Consider the following 16,106-nt stretch of genomic DNA (forward strand, 5'->3'; position numbering starts at 1 on the left):
GCCCCCCTCTTTCCCCCCGGCCCCCCCCTTTCCCCCCCGGCCACCCCCTTTCCCCCCGGCCCCCCCTTTCCCCCCCCGGCCCCCCCTTTCCCCCCCGGCCCCCCTCTTTCCCCCCCGGCCCCCCCTCTTTCCCCCCCGGCCCCCCTCTTTCCCCCGCCACTCTCTCTCCCCCGGCCCCCCCTCTTTCCCCCCCGGCCCCCCTCTTTCCCCCGCCACTCTCTCTCCCCCCCTCCACCGCCCCCTTTGTCTCTCCTCCCACCGCATCTCTCTCTCCCCCTACACCGCCCCTCTCTCTGCCCCCTCCGCATCTCTCTCCCCCTGCCCCTCTCTCTCCCCCCCCCTCCACCGCCCTTCTGTCACCCCCCGCCCCTCCCCCCACCACCCACCACCCCTCTACCCCCCACCACCCATCACCTCACCTCACATCGCCACCCCCACCCCGCCTGTCGCCCCTCCCCCTCCCCCTCCTCCCGCTTCCACTCCTCCTCTCCCCTCCCCCTCCTGTCTCTCCCCCCCTCCTCTCCCTCAGCTCTCCCCCCTCCTCTCCCTCAGCTCTCCCCCTTCCGCTCTCCTCTGCCCTCCCCCCTCTCCTCCCCACTTTCTCCTCTCACTAGCCACACTCCCGCCCCATCTCCCCACCCTCTCTCTGCCCCTCTCCCCTCCCCCACCCCCTCTCTCTCCCCCTCCCCCCACCTCTCTCCCCTTCCTGAGGGAACACCTGGGCATGCGAAACATTGCATCACAATGGGTTATGTATGACTTGACAGAAATTCATAAATGGATGCTTTTCGACGCTGCTTGGATGCACTTTGAGCGCGAAGGAGAGGCTATCTTGCGCCATATCATAACGCTGGATGAGACGTGGGCCACATTGTATGAGCCAAAACTGAAATGACAATCCAACGAATGGCGTCATTATGGGTCCTCGCGAATGTTGAAATTGTGTCAGAGCCCCAGTGTGGTGAAAGTTGTGGTGATTATCGTGTATGGCTGTGATGGCGTTATCCTAATGCATTATGTTCCTCCACAGCAGACAGTCGATGCATAGTATTGCTGTTTGTTTTTGGAGCATCACCTGTGTGAAAGAATTGGAGACACTTTCTGTGCAACCCACCCACCATTTTGCACAATAATGCGCAGGGGCATACAACACAAGCTGTGGCTGCCCTGTTCATTCAATGGGACTGGGAAGTACTGTAGCATCCACCATACTCCCCGGACTGAAGTCGTTGTGACTTTGATTTGAGTCCAAAGATGAAGGAACCAATTCGTGGCGTTTGCTTCAGAACTGTCCCGGAGATTCTACAGGCAGAAACAGCTCCATTCGCACCATCAACAGAACAGGCTCTGCTAACGATATACTACGCCTTCCACATCGCTGGCAACTGGTTCTACATAATGCTGGTGACTACTTTGAAGGACAGTAACAGGTGCAAACATGTAACTCTTTTCTATCAGTTGTGAATAAAGAGTTGCCACTATTTAAGTTCCAACCCTCATATCTTTAGTCTCATTCCACCTCCTGATTTCAGAAGTAAGAGTGCACTGCTATACGAATACTGGAAGAATGTCTGCAACTCTGACCTACCAATATTGAATAATTTATTCCCTGTGGGGTGAAAAAGGTTAAGATAAAAACATTCCACTCTTTATCATAGCCAGTGTTCTTACTGAAAATGAGCTCAATTTCCATAGATGAGTGGAAATGCTGTTGGCAACAGAACTGGTCTCCCCAAATCCCAGAACCTGCCCTGCATCCAGGAGAAACACCCTGGATTTGACTCACAGTGGGCCCTCCTTTCTCCGTCAGGACGTTCAAAGCAGCCCTTCCTCCAGGCAATAGTGTGTTAGCAACCATCCATTCCATTAATCTCCAGTAGCCATCTTCACTGTTCAGTTGGTTGATACCTGAGACTGTTGATGAGGGAATTAAGATGAAGACACATCTACTGACAATAACTCCTCCTTGGTATCATCATCTTCATCATCAGTTCTCTGTCAGAAAATGACCATCTAAATCTGACAAGGCTCACTGCAGTTCAATATCAAAGACATCCAGAATACGCAAAATCTCTTCACTAGTATGACCAGACTGTTGGGACAAATTGGAAATACCTATTACAGTAAAAAAAAAAAAAAAAGGGGAGGGTGGGGGCAGCAACACGCACAACATGACTTGGAAAGTTATCTGACATCTATTGTGGAAATCTTAAGCACCTTAAGTAATATTCTAAAAAGGCAACTTGCACCTGGGGTCAGTTGATATCTCCTGCTGGTCTTTATATGCTTAATGTGATATCCATGAAATTGTGAAAATCAGCTAATTGCAATATATTGTTATCAAAAGTAGAAGAAATGAGAAAATTTCATAAAGTTTTTCTGCTAAGTGATTTTGATTACCTCTTTCTCCTTCCTATAATACTGCTGAATACTGGTATACCAAATTGTCCTCGACATACAATATTCTCCCCAGGATGGTATTTTGATGATTTTTACTTTACAGTAATTTGATTTTAACTGCTGATTAATTATTTTTGTACGATTTCTTTTTGTTTCAGAGTAACTTGAGTGGTCACAAGAACATTATTGGTTATGTGGATTCGAGCCTTACACATACAGGGAATGGTGTATATGAAGTTCTCCTTCTGATGCCGTATTGCAAGACACACGTCTTACAGATGATGAACTCGAGGTAATTAATGTAAGATACTGTTTGTGAAACATTATGCATTTCTTGTGGTTGAGGGGGAAGGAGTGGAATGGAGGGACCTGAATAAGCACACAAATAATATTTAACCCCAATAACATTCAATGAGAGTTCCATCTAGAATGTAAACATTGTTACAGTCTACACCATTTGTAGCGACATTGCTTTTAATGACAAATTGGCTATAACAAAGAAATCTAACAGTCCTGTCTAAAACCTATTTAAACAATATATTTAAAAAGTCACGTAGTACATCACCACTTGCGACTTATTATTTAAAATGACATATTTTCAGAAAAATATATCACCAATAACATCCATTGTTAATTTTTGTTCATTATGTATTTGGCATTACTGACAACAATGTAATGCTTATTTTCAAACTCTTGTTTTCTGCAGATTGTTAGATTCAAATCGGGTGTCAAAATGAATTCATCATCAAATACAAAATGTGTACTCGCATTTTGAAAAGGTGAAACAAATATAACTGATTACCTTAAGTAGGACAGTATACTGCAATACGTGTTACCGTACTGCATTTTAAAGTTACAGCAATTTGTTAAAAAACTTAACAAAACTGTCTTTGCTGTGTTCGTATATAACTAGAAAACTCAATTCCAATATGAGTTATTTTTTTCAAAGTACAGAAGTTGATTAATAGTGTATTCGTTATTGTTGTTTTGTAGTTCTGTTTGTTAGGTATTTTCAGTGTGTTAAGTACAGTAGGTCACATGTGTAGAACGTTTTAAAGAGAAACGTAGGAAAAAGTGTAGGCCTTCATGTAATTTATCCATAGAAAACTGTCTTTTCATTTTTGTACTGTTTATTAAATTTTATAATGCAGTAAATGGAACAAAGATTGTCATTCATGGCTGTTGTACTATACCTCACTTAAAGCAAGTTTCAAACATGCTAAATATTTTCCCTCATTCATTATCCAAGACAGTGTTAGACATTATTTAACAATCACACTGTTGCTACTTCTTTCTTCATTTATTAAAGGCTTACATTTTCCTGGCATTTTATTGCTGTGTCTACTGCATAAGCATAAGAAAAAATTCCTTTTCAGTGCTTCTCCACAAATACCACATTTGAAATATTGCAGGAGTACTGTATATCTGCTACTTTTTTGAAGGGTTGGTTATGCGACAGCCTAAAATTCAAATACAAAATTTTTTATAAAAAAAACGCAAAAACCTGGTTTGACTATTAACTATAAGGACCGTAAACTATCGGTCCTTTGACATTGGTAATGACGGGTTTTGACTATACTTGTATGTCTCACTACATTAGAACAGTACAAAAAATTTCAGCAAAATTTTGATGCTGTACCTGTGAGAGCTTTTACTTAACAACAATGTTGTGAAAAGAGTAAATTTCTCCTAACTGTATAGCGGAGATGTTGAGACACAGATAGGCACAAGAAAAAGACTTCAAACAAGTAAGCTTTTGGTCAAAAGGCATTCTCCAAATTTGAAAGCACAAACCCCCCCCCCCCCCCCCCCCCACACCCCCCCACACACACACACACGATCACACTCTCTGGCTGCCAAAGCCAGACTGCAAGAAGCTGTGCACAATGGGAGAAGGAGGGGAATGGGAGGTTAGGGATGGGAGTGGGGGATGGTAAAGTGCTGCTTGTGCAAGCGTACAGGGATGAGATGGGGAGAGAGAATAGGGCGAAGTTACAATGAAATAGTGCCCCCGCCCATTATACTCATTACTCGCGGCGCGTTGCTGATTCCCGTAAGAGTTTGGCCACTGTTTGTGCATTCGCACAGAAGAAGAAGATGGTCAAGTGGCTGGTGAGCCTTAACTATATGTATAACTATGTGTATGTCTACGCCTGTAAGCAGCTAAGGGCGTTCATTCCATCGTAATTTCATTCTAACGAGCTGCATGGTCACCAAAGGTATCTGTTCTTTCAGACATGTCTGAAAGAACAGATACCATCTTAGTATATAGAGAGAATAGGGCAGCTAGAGGCAGTCAAGAGGTTAGACGGAGGGAGGGAGTAGCCAATAAAGGAGAGAAGTAAAACGACTTTGGATATGTTGGTTGGATGGAGGGCTGTGTAGTGCTCGAGTGTGAACATGGAAGGGGATAGGTGGGTGATGGACAGTGACTAGCGTAGGTTGAGGCCAGGAAGGTTATGGGAACATAGAATATATTGCAGGTAGAGTGTCCACCTGTGCAATTCAGTAAAGCTGGTGGTGATAGGGAGGACCTAGATAACACACACTGTAAATCAGTCATTAAAATGAAGACTGTTGTGTTGTGCAGCATGCTCATCAACTGAGTGGTCCAGCTATTTCTTGGTCACAGTTTGTCAGCGACCTTTGTTGCAGCTTAGCTTATAGAGCACATGAATGCCTTCCCAGGTAGCCCTGCTTTTGACCGATAGGTGAAGCTTGTGACGTTCGCCTGCTATATTTCTTCGTTTGTAGTCCTCGGTGTCAACGTACTGCGTTGTTATACTGGCTGAAAAATGGGGGGTTTAAGTTCGACACTGACTACTGTAAATGATGTAGCCGAGAGTAGCGTTTCACAGTTCTTTACTTTCATGGTTCACAACCCCCCCCCCCCCCCCCCCCCCCTCCAATATTATATAGTTAATATGGCCAGTTCACTATCTTTTGATAAGCCTCATAAATAGTTTGCAGGCAAACATCAGCATACTGCTGGAATAGTATGCTATTGAACATCTGTGAGCAGTAAATACCTAACCACGCAGTTCACTATTTCTCAAATAAATTGAACAGACACTGTCAGTGTTTTAACACGGCCTATTATGTTACACTGATTCCACTATTAAGTTAAGGCATTATTGTTACTATATTATACAGAATTCCCATCTGAAAATCAGCCGTGGGACTGCCTGTCTCTGGACCAAAAATTGGGCCTGTATATGTCCTCACAGTAATAGGCACTGAAACTATACATTGTTCGATGTTTAAGTTACAAAAGTTGTAGTTGAAACATTCAATTAAATGAAGACATGGAAAATTGCTTTCTTTTTAACAGTTTCTTCTGTCCCAAAGGTTAGGCCGAATTATTTGTTTAAATAATGAAATTAACAGATATGGTTATACAAACAATACTTCTGACAAAATTGGTAATTATTTTGGAATTAATTAAGGTCTGTCTTTGTTAATGTGTTTTCGAATGGAGCCAAATAAATACTCTAAAATCCTAGTAGTTCTTCTTCCAAATGTTTATAATTAGTTCAGAATTTATATTTGTTTATAAGTCAGCAATAGAATCTGTCGTGAAACAATTACTGATTTCACCCTATAGCAAAAGATAGGAATAGTCAAAATAAATCAGGAAATTAATTACATACATAAAACTAAGCATAAAATTAGACCTGGTGGTATGTTCTTTAAGACTGAGGGCCAGCCTTTCTCTTTTATCAAAATGCAGATTGTACTCACGTATGTTAAAGGTAATTAGTCAAAAATGGAGGGGGAGGGGGGAAACAAACGAATTTAAGGAGGCAGATGGCAAAACAAGAGAGGAAGTAAAGAGATCCCAGCTTGGTCTGTCACAATCTAGTGACTTGACTGAAGTAGGTAGGTTGTGGGGGGGGGAATGAATATGGAACAGATCTCGCATCTAGGTCTATTACAGGGCTATGAGCCATGAGGCAAAGGGTTGGGAGTAGGAGTTGTATAGGGATGGACAAGGATATTATGTAGGTTTGATAGGTGGTGGAATGGTGAGGAAACCTTATCCACATTCCTGCAGAATCTTAACAGCTTCTCTCCCATTCACTCCATCTCGTCCTTCTCACTCAACAAGCCAGCTTTGTCAATGTTGACCTCCACCTCAAAGATGGATACATCTGTACCTCTGTCTACACCAAACCTACCAACCTGTAGCAATAACTCCACTTAGACAGCTGCCACTCATTCCATACCAAGAAGTCCCTTCGACATAGCTTAGCCACCCATGGATGTCGCGTCTGTAGTGACAAGCAGTCCTTCTCAAAATGTACCAAGCATCTTACTGAGGCCTTCGCAGACCATAATTACCCACCAAGCCTTGTACGGGAACTGATCTCTTGTGCCTTATCCCTCCACTCACCCTTCACCTCCGAAAGTCCCACTGTACCACCACAGAGCAGCATTTCGCTTGTGACTCGGTACCACCCAGGACTGGATCAACTGAATCACATTCTCAGCCAGTGTTTCGACCACCTCTCCTTGTGCTGTGAAGTTAGGAATGCCCTATCTACTATCCTTCCCACTCCTCCCTACCAAATCTACACACATCCTTGTTCATCCAGTCACAGCCCCTGCTCCCAGGCCCTTGCCTTATGGCTCATATCCCTGTAATAATATTATGAAAAGGAAAGTTGCCACTCGCCATATAGTGGAGATTCTGTTATATGGTGAGTGGCAACGTTCCTTTTCTTAATATTGTTGCATTCCATCTTGGATTTTCCATTGTTTGATATATCCCTGTAATATAGATGCAAGGGCTGTCCCATACATTCTCCCACTACCTACTGCTCCACTCTGGTCACAAACATCACCTTTCCTATCAAAGGCAGGGCCACCTGTGAAACCAGTCATGTGACCTACCGGCTAAGCTGCAACCATTGTGCTGTGTTCAACATGGGTATGACAACCAATGACCTGTCAATCCGCATGAATGGGCACTGAAAAACTGTGGCGAAGAAACATCTGAACAACCTAGTTGCTGAGCATGCTGCCCAATACAGCACTCTTCATTTCAGTGACTGTTTCACAGCCTGAGCCATCTGAAAACTCCCTACCAATACCAGCTTTTCTGAATTGCACAGGTGGGAACTCTCTCTGCATTATATTGTACACTCCCACAACTCTCCTGGCCTCAACCTGTGTTCCTCACTGCCCATCACCCACCTATCCCCTTCCCTGTTTCCACTCCAGCACTACACTGCCCTCTATTCTACCCCCGTACCCACAATCTTTTTACTTCCCTCCTTTTCTACTCCCCCTCCCCCCCTGCCCGCCATCTGACCTCCTGACTGCCTCTAGCTGCCCTACTGTCTCTGCACCTCATCCCTGTATGCTTGCACAAGCAGCACTTTAGCGTCCTCCACCCCCACCCCTACCCTGCCATCTGTCTCCCTCCTCACCCGAGCCACCTCCTGACCCCCACCATCGACATTGCTTCTTCCGTCGTGCACAGCTGATTGCAGTCTGGCTTCGGCAGCCGGAGAGAGTGATCGTGTATGTGTGCGTTGCGTTTGCACGAGTGGGTATGTCTGTGTTGTCCAATTTGGAAGAAAGCCCTTTGGCTGAAAGCTTATTGTGTTTGACAGTCTTTTACTTGTGTCTGTCTGCGACGCAACATCTCTGCTATATGGTGAGATTGGATTCAGTTTTTGTTCCATAGACCCAAAAATGAGATGATTTTGGTGGGTGTGGAACATGTCAGAAACAGTAACATAAAACATTTGAATACAACGCTGATCATTTGTCAGGAGATCATCGAAAGAGTTGAATAACAGTAAAGTGGAACTGCTAATGTATACAGATTTAATACACTGTCTGAATGAAATATTGCTATGCACTTTTAATAAATTAATCATACACAAAATACCTAATCTTGACTGCTGTAACCAAGTGCTGTCAGAACTGAAATCAGGCAGACATTTTTACTTAAGCTGGTCGAACAGTCCCTTTTAAGATATTCATCTACATAGTAGAAGGAGTTGCCCATCAAAGAGTCTTTCAAACTCTGTTTAAACCATGCTTTATCTGAAACTCAAATTTTTAATGCTTGCTGGAAATTTATTGAAAATGTGTATTCTTGAGTATTGGATCCCTTTTTGGACCAAGGTAGGTATAGTTCTAGGTCTTTATGTAGATTGTTCTTATTTGTAGTATTGACACTATGAATTGAACTATCGGTTGGAAATTGGAAATATGTTACTTGCAACAAATTTCATTAAGGAATAACTATACTGAGAAGCAGTAGTTTAACTAAGCTCCTTGACAGGTTTCTACATGTTCTTGAATTTACATCACAAATGATTCTTATTGCTCGCTTTTGCACCCACAAAACTTTTGCTCCCGTATGACATAGTAGAATGAAAGTAAGCAAGTTTTTTTATATTTATATCTCCTACATCTGACATCGTTCGCACTGCAAGTACAGACTTGTTTAGGTGCTTCATTAATTCTGTGGTATATCCTCCCCAACTGAATTTATTAGAGTTGAAATACCAGAAATTTAACACTGACGACTTCTTCAGTCTGCATTTCTTCTTGTTTTACACATGCTGGAAGGAAATATCTTACAAGTTCTGAATTGAATAGCAATCTGTCCTCCTCATAATATTCTCATCATCACATCTTGTCTTTTCCATTGTTCTACTTAACAGTAAGTACTTTTAGATGCAGAAGACATGGCCTTAATCGAATGCTCATGAAATTTTGAGGTTTTTATGTGTAACCTGTTCTTTCAGAGGAAAGAAGGGAAATTGTGTTAAATGCATAAACTATGATTTAAAAAAATATATACGAGGGGAGTCAAAAAAGACTTACAACTTTAGAGTGGTATAGAAATTTATTGAGATAACTTAAGAATCAGTAGATGCGTCAGTCTGTCGCAAGCAGCCTCAAGTTTCACATAACGAGTCAGTAGTCAATTTCTTCCCACAGTTGTTGCAACAAATTGGGCATAACTTGTGCAATGGAAGATTAGATTCATTTTTTCACGTTGGCTAAATTGTTTGGTAGGGGTGGAACGTACACACAATCTTTAATGAAACCCCAGAGAAAGAAATCCAGTGGTGTCAAATCTGCAGAACAAGTTGGTCATGTGATTTGCCCTTTACAGCGAGTCCACTTACCTGGGAAGCAATTGTCGAGGAAACCTCAAACTACTGTGAGAAAATGAGGTGGAGCACCATCTTGCTGATAGTAAACCATCCCATCCTGGTCACCATCTTCGATATGTGGAATTAAGAAGTTGGTTTTTGTGGACTGCAAGGAAAGCTCTCCCTAACTGGTTCAACATAAACATCAACACGCGGCTAACCGAGTGATCTATCCATCTCGCAGTGAACAACCCATCTCAACAAAGTTCTAATGCCAAGAGCAAATTGTAGCCTGCTTAATGGTTCTTCACTGTATTCAGTGTGAAATTTATGCCGAACAGTTGTTGCAGAGTTACACACTCAACCAGTGGAAATAGCCATTTTAACTGTGCACTAAGCTGGCATTCCTGGTTGCATTGTGGGGTGCTGATGTTCTACGTGAATCAAAGTTGATGTTTTTTTGCTATAAAATGACACATTACCGATTCTGTAAGTCATCTCTAAATTTATATATCATTCCAAATTTGTAAAGTCCTTTTTGACCTGCTCTATTATTACATGTTATGCAAATTGAGAGAGACAAACAGAGTGTGTGGTATAATTGAGAATTTACATGACTTAGTATAGCCTGCAGAACAGTTCTCTCACCCCGCCCCGCCTATGGAGTCCAGAAATTTGCGTTTACTAACAACTGTCGTTAGACTATATAACGTGCTACAACTATGTCCTCATCTACATCGTGTGTCAAATTCCTTATGTAGAATTTGTGTGGAGCAAGTGCTGCTAACTGTGTAGTCTTCAGAACTCTCTGAACATAGGCTTGAAGTTTGATTTCGCATCACTCACGCATCTAAAATTCATATTATTATCACTAAGAGAGCTGAGTTCTTGTGGTTATACATGCATAAAATTTATGCTGCACAATCTGATGTCAGAGGTCTTAGTCCATAATTAAATTGGTCATTTTCTTTTCTGTTTGTCTTGTCACTCTGTGGTCTGTTAATTCTATGTATTCTGTTTTTGTGTCCTTGTTATAGATCTTTGGGGAAGCAAGTGATTTATTTTCCTTAAACAGATATGAATGTAAAACTTCAGTCCTTGTCTGTCAGTGTTGTGATAAATGTTTTGCCATATAGAAATAGACGAAAAGATTTCATTCCATTGACCAGCTTTACATTTTATTAACACTTTCACTGTTTCTTGTGATAGCTCTGTGGATAGAATTTCAGTCTCAAATTTGTCCAAGGCTTTTTGCCTTACCTTCCTCATAGTAATTTTGATGTCACTTCTGCACACTTTGAAAGGTGATAAATTGCGTATGTCTTGCATCTCCATCTGCTTCCTTGGCAGTTTTCTTGTGAATCGTGTGGGCACTAGAAATGTAGTGGAGTTCTACTATTCACCATTAACTGTGCTCGCAGATCGAAAGAAGTGAAGCCAAGTTATTAAAATATGTGTAAACAGTTTTCAAAAACAAATCAAAATCATGTTAATTCATTTTGTCTTTGTACTTAGAAGTAAGAATTTGGTAAGATGCGTTTGTGGTTATTTACTATTTTCAGTCTTTTTCCCAGGAAAAGGATTTTGATTTGTTTTGAATTTCTTAGTTTATTGTACTGTGACTTCATTAACACTGTTGCTGCACTGTTGCTGTGGTTGTTGCCAATTGAATCAGTTTACTCCAGAACACATTAGTTTCTAACTAATGCAGTTACCATAACGGAGAAGTGATTAATGTAGATATATCATTAGCTCACTTTTTCTTTTCAGTTTACTTTTGTTACAGACTGCAGAGTGGATTCAGTGAAGCTGAAGTTCTGCAAATATTCTGTGATGTTTGTGAAGCGGTTTCTCGGTTACATCATTGTCAGACACCAATTATTCATCGGGATTTGAAGGTAATTTCCTTTCATTCTTTTGATACTATTTGTGTTTTAGTACTGCTCAACATACTCATAAGAACTAAGTCTCTCTCTCTCTCTCTCTCTCTCTCTCTCTGTGTGTGTGTGTGTGTGTGTGTGTGTGTGTGTGTGTGTGTGTGTGTGTAAAATGTCTGGTGAAATGTAAAATAAAATTGGCAGAACCTGGATCTGGGATTCAGACACGTCAGGAAAGAATGCTGGGGAATTGCATTTAAAGGGCAGTTGCAACAGCTCGTGTACAATGTGTGCAAGTACTTCGAGAGAGAGGTGCAAAATGAGAGACATATCTCTTAACAGTTTCCAAATCAGTCATGTGAACCACAGCTGCTTCATATTGGTAAAGAAAAATATGAGAAAGAAGGAAATGAAGCAGTACCCTCTTGTTTTTATATGCTGAGCAAGAAAAGAATTCAGAAACATCTAACAAATCTAGATCCTTTTACTCAAGGTGCACTGCAGCATCACATATACAGTTGTTATCATCATCATAGAGATTGGCCTTCATGAGATAAAATTTGTATGACTTTGCATGGCCGAACTTTTTGAATGTAGCAAATCAACTGGTTCTGCAGAGTCTCAGTTTTAAATACAAAAATATTCGAGTGGTAAAACGTTAATAGAATGAACAGACATAACTGCACGGCGATGCAGATTTCTGTGTGAAGTATAAAATGTTAATTTTGAGGACATTTTTGGATCGAGAAAGTATTGGTGAATGCTGGTCATGTTAATACAGAAGGTTGGACTGATGACAAAATAGAAGATATGGCGTTCCCCCAGTGGTAAAGGTGATAGAATCATTCTTTTGCTTGCTGGTACCTACTGAGGCTTTATTCATGGCTGTCGAATGCTTTTCGGATTGGAAGGAATATCAGAGTAACGTGAGGAAATGAATCGTTAGACATTATCAAATTGGTTTGAAAACGCTTTGTTACCAACTTTAGAAACTCTGCCAATACCTTTCACAGTGTTCCACTCTTTGCAGTTTTAAGGCTTAAGGCTCCAACCCTGTCCTTTCAAAAAGGAAGAGACAATTCAGTGGTTACAACATGAGATTACTGTGGATGATACACTGAAAAAGAAGAATTATTAGGATTTGTGTCACTTAATGTAGGTTTAGTCCAGGGGGATGGCAGGATGAAAGGATGTGTTGGAGTGAAAGTTCCCATCTCCGCAGTTCCGAGGGACTGGTGTTGGGTGGGAGAAGCCAAATGGCACGTATGGTGTAGCAGGTTCCTAGAATTATGCTGGAGGGCATGCTCTGCTACTGGGTATTGGGCATCTCCTAGGCGGACAGTTCATCTGTGCCCGACAACTAAACTGGCTGAGCACGTGAATGGGCACAGACGAACTGAACTGTCCGCGTAAGAGATGTCCAATACCCAGTAGCAGAGCATGCCCTCCAGCATAATTCTAGGGATCTAGGAGCCTGCTACACTGTACTTGCCATTTGGCTTCTCCCAACCAACACGAGTCCCTTGGAACTGCGGAGATGGAAACTTGCACTCCAACACATCCTTTCATCCCGCCATCCCCCTGGACTGAACCTACGTTAACGAACTTTACTCCCATTTACTCTTCAGTCTTTTCCTCTTTCCCTTTCCTCTTAAGCCATTCACACACCTTTTCATCCTATATAGTTGTGTTTATCTTTATACTATATACCTCTTGACTTCTGTATGCATCCTCTTTGGTTTGAAGCTGGCACAGTACTTACAGTAGAATATCATTGGCTTCCCTCTGACACCCATGCTTCCACCTTTGCTACCCTTCCTGTTAACCTTTCCCCTGTTGCTTCATAATCTGGGTTGTGAGTAAGTGAACCCACTTTCCCTTCTTTCCCTTTTTTCCCCTCTCTCCTCTCTGACGAAGGAACAAAGTTCCGAAAGCTAGGATAAAAATTTTTCTGTTCTGTTTTGTGTATCTATCGGCTGTACTGAACTGAGGTAAGTACTGGCCCGGCCCCACTATCTCTTTGTTAGTACGTTTCACATTTTTATATGATATTTTCCATCAATCATTTAGACAAATATATAATACAGTCTATATTAGGTAATGACAAGCAGGATATACGTAAGAGAGGTGTTCAATGAGTAATGTAAAACATTATCAAATAATGCAAAGTAAGCATTGGACACCAAAATCACTTGTGCTCCTTGAACTCTCTTGCTGTATCCTCATAATTGACATTCATAAAATTTGAAGTCTTCCAACAAATTGAGAACATGGCCTTTTCCCACCCTAGGGAAAATATGCATAGTATTCTCAACGCTCTCTTAGTATGGCAGGTTTCCATAAAAGCAATCCCAAGGCAGTTTCGTTACATGGCAGTAAGTGCTCCTTAAACTCTACATTAAAAGAGTGGTCAGTTTGGCTGATGTGAGCATTATCACAGTTATTACAGTCAGTACTGTATACCCCTGAGCCATCAGATTTTTTATGTGAACTTCTCAGTTTGTTTTACATGAAGTTTTAGGGTGTTGTTGATTTGAAAACCACATCTAACATTAATAATGTAGGAGTAAAGGAGGCCACTCACCGAATAGCAGATTATTGAGTTGTCGACAGGCACACTCAAAAGGGAAAGAAAACTGCTAGTTTTGGAATAAATCCTTTGTGAAGCTACAGAAAACTTCCCTCTCTCTCTCTCTCTCTCTCTCTCTCCCTCCTCTCTCGTCTCTCTCTCTCTCTCTCTTTTTCAGCAGGTGTACTGGTTAGGTGTGGGGGGGGGTTAGGTACAGAGATAGAGAGAGAGAGAGAGAGGGGGGAGAGAGAGAGAGAGAGAGAGGGGGGAGAGAGAGAGAGAGAGAGAGGGGGAGAGAGAAGAGAGAGGAGAGGGGGAGGGGGGGGGGGGGGGGGGGGGAGGCAAGGAAGAGGGGTTGGGGATGGGTAGCTGTCCACTCAGAAGGAGGTTTACAGGCTAGCATGTGATGCACAGATACCCGGACTGGTAGGGTCTGGCGCACAGTAAAGGTGGCGTGGATTGGGTGGGGGGGAGATAGGCCAGAGGAAGGGAAAACTGTTTGATGGTGGTTGTGGACAGTGGATTAGTGGTGATTGAGGTCAGAAGGGTTAGCGGGAACGAAGGTTGTTTAACAAGCATAACTCCCATCAGCATAATTCTCAAAGAACTGACGGTGGAAGGGAGGATCCAGGTTGCGTGGGTTGTGAAGCAGTCTTTTAAATAGAGCATTGTGCCATGGCAACTTTGTTCTTGGCCACAGTTTGGTATTGGTCATATGTTCTGGTGGGCAGTTGGTTAGTTATCATACCAATGTGAAAAAGCTGTGCAGTGATTGCAGCAAAGTTGGTACATGACATGGCTGCTTTCACAGGTGGCCTGCCTCTGAGGAGGTAGGATAAACTCATGACAGGACTAGAGTAGGAACATGGTAGGTGGATGGATTGCACATGGGTCTTAAACAGGGACATGATCCCTGTAGCTAGGAGTTGGGAGTGGAGTGGCAAGAGGGATGGCCCATGATGTTTTGTTGGTGCGTAACAGAATACTTCTTTAGGAAGGTTGGATCTTAGGATGTCCCTCATTTCTGGGCATGATGATAAATAATCAAAGACCTAGTGAAGGATATCGTCCAGTTGTTCCAGACCGAGGACACACCTTTATAGCTGCTTCTTGGGGATGATGGCAGGATTAGGGAAGTGTGAGGATGTGGCACAGAAAATCTTTTTGCAGACTTCGTTTTGGAGTGTAGTCCCTGTCTGTGAAGGCCCTAATGAGACCATCAGCATAATGGGCAAGGAAGCCCTTGCCACTGCAGATACCGTATTTACTCGAATCTAAGGCGCACTCGAATCTAAGCCGCACCTGAAAAATGTGACTCGAAATCAAGGAAAAAAAATTTTCCCGTATTTAAGCCGCACCTGAAATTTGAGACTCTAAATTCAAGGGGAGAGAAGTTTTAGGCCACACCTCCAAATCGAAACAAAGTTGGTCCATTATAATATGAGACACAATTTAGGTCGAATGAATGACGATAAAGCTACAGTAGTTTGTTTCGAGTCGTAAGCTTAGCAGTTAAGTTTTACCAGGTAGCCATTGCTATGTGTTAGGCGCTCCGTCCGTATTTATACGGGTACCTTTCCTTTTTCACGTGCTTCGTCCTGTTTGAATTGATTGCTTCTTTTTCTTTGATCTGATAAGTGCCGTTCTCTTTGTTATACGTGTTTACGTCACTCTTAGCTGAAAATGCATTACTGTATTGTGTCGTGCATTGTTTGTCGCTTTCTGATAGAGAGTGTTTACAGCCTGTCGCTGCTTGCCACATGGCTTGCTTTTGCGCATGGTACCGCCGCTTAAAATTTCCTTTTTTTTTTTAAAATGAGGAATTGTCTCATTAGCGAAACAATGGCAAGAGACTGCTGTTTGTTGTTACTTACACTGGGGCTTTCTTTGATAATGATCAACAAGAACCAAATAATAGACATTGTATGATAAACGATGTTCTGAATGAGAGTTCAGTGAAAATTTTTCGCTGTTTGAAAATCTTTGCAGGCGCCTCTTTAGTACATTACATTCTGCACATAAGTTAGTCATCTTAGATTTTAAAATCTAATCAATTGCCGTGCTTCATTTCTGACTGTATCACTGTTACGCATAAGAATAATAGGAATATAAACATGACATGATATGTGTATTCTTCCG

General features: G+C 42.1%; 1 protein-coding gene across 1 annotated transcript in view; it reads left to right on the forward strand.

Annotated features, from left to right (window-relative positions):
- LOC124620131 overlaps positions 1-16,106 on the forward strand; it is a 250,344-nt gene that overhangs the window by 61,918 nt on the left and 172,320 nt on the right. Inside the window, exons 4-5 of the mRNA XM_047146805.1 lie at positions 2,559-2,692; positions 11,308-11,419. Of these exons, the coding sequence (XP_047002761.1) occupies positions 2,559-2,692; positions 11,308-11,419 (246 nt within the window). The remainder of the gene's footprint in view (positions 1-2,558; positions 2,693-11,307; positions 11,420-16,106) is intronic.

This window comes from Schistocerca americana, chromosome 1, assembly GCF_021461395.2.
Source record: "Schistocerca americana isolate TAMUIC-IGC-003095 chromosome 1, iqSchAmer2.1, whole genome shotgun sequence".
Lineage (NCBI taxonomy): Eukaryota > Metazoa > Arthropoda > Insecta > Orthoptera > Acrididae > Schistocerca > Schistocerca americana.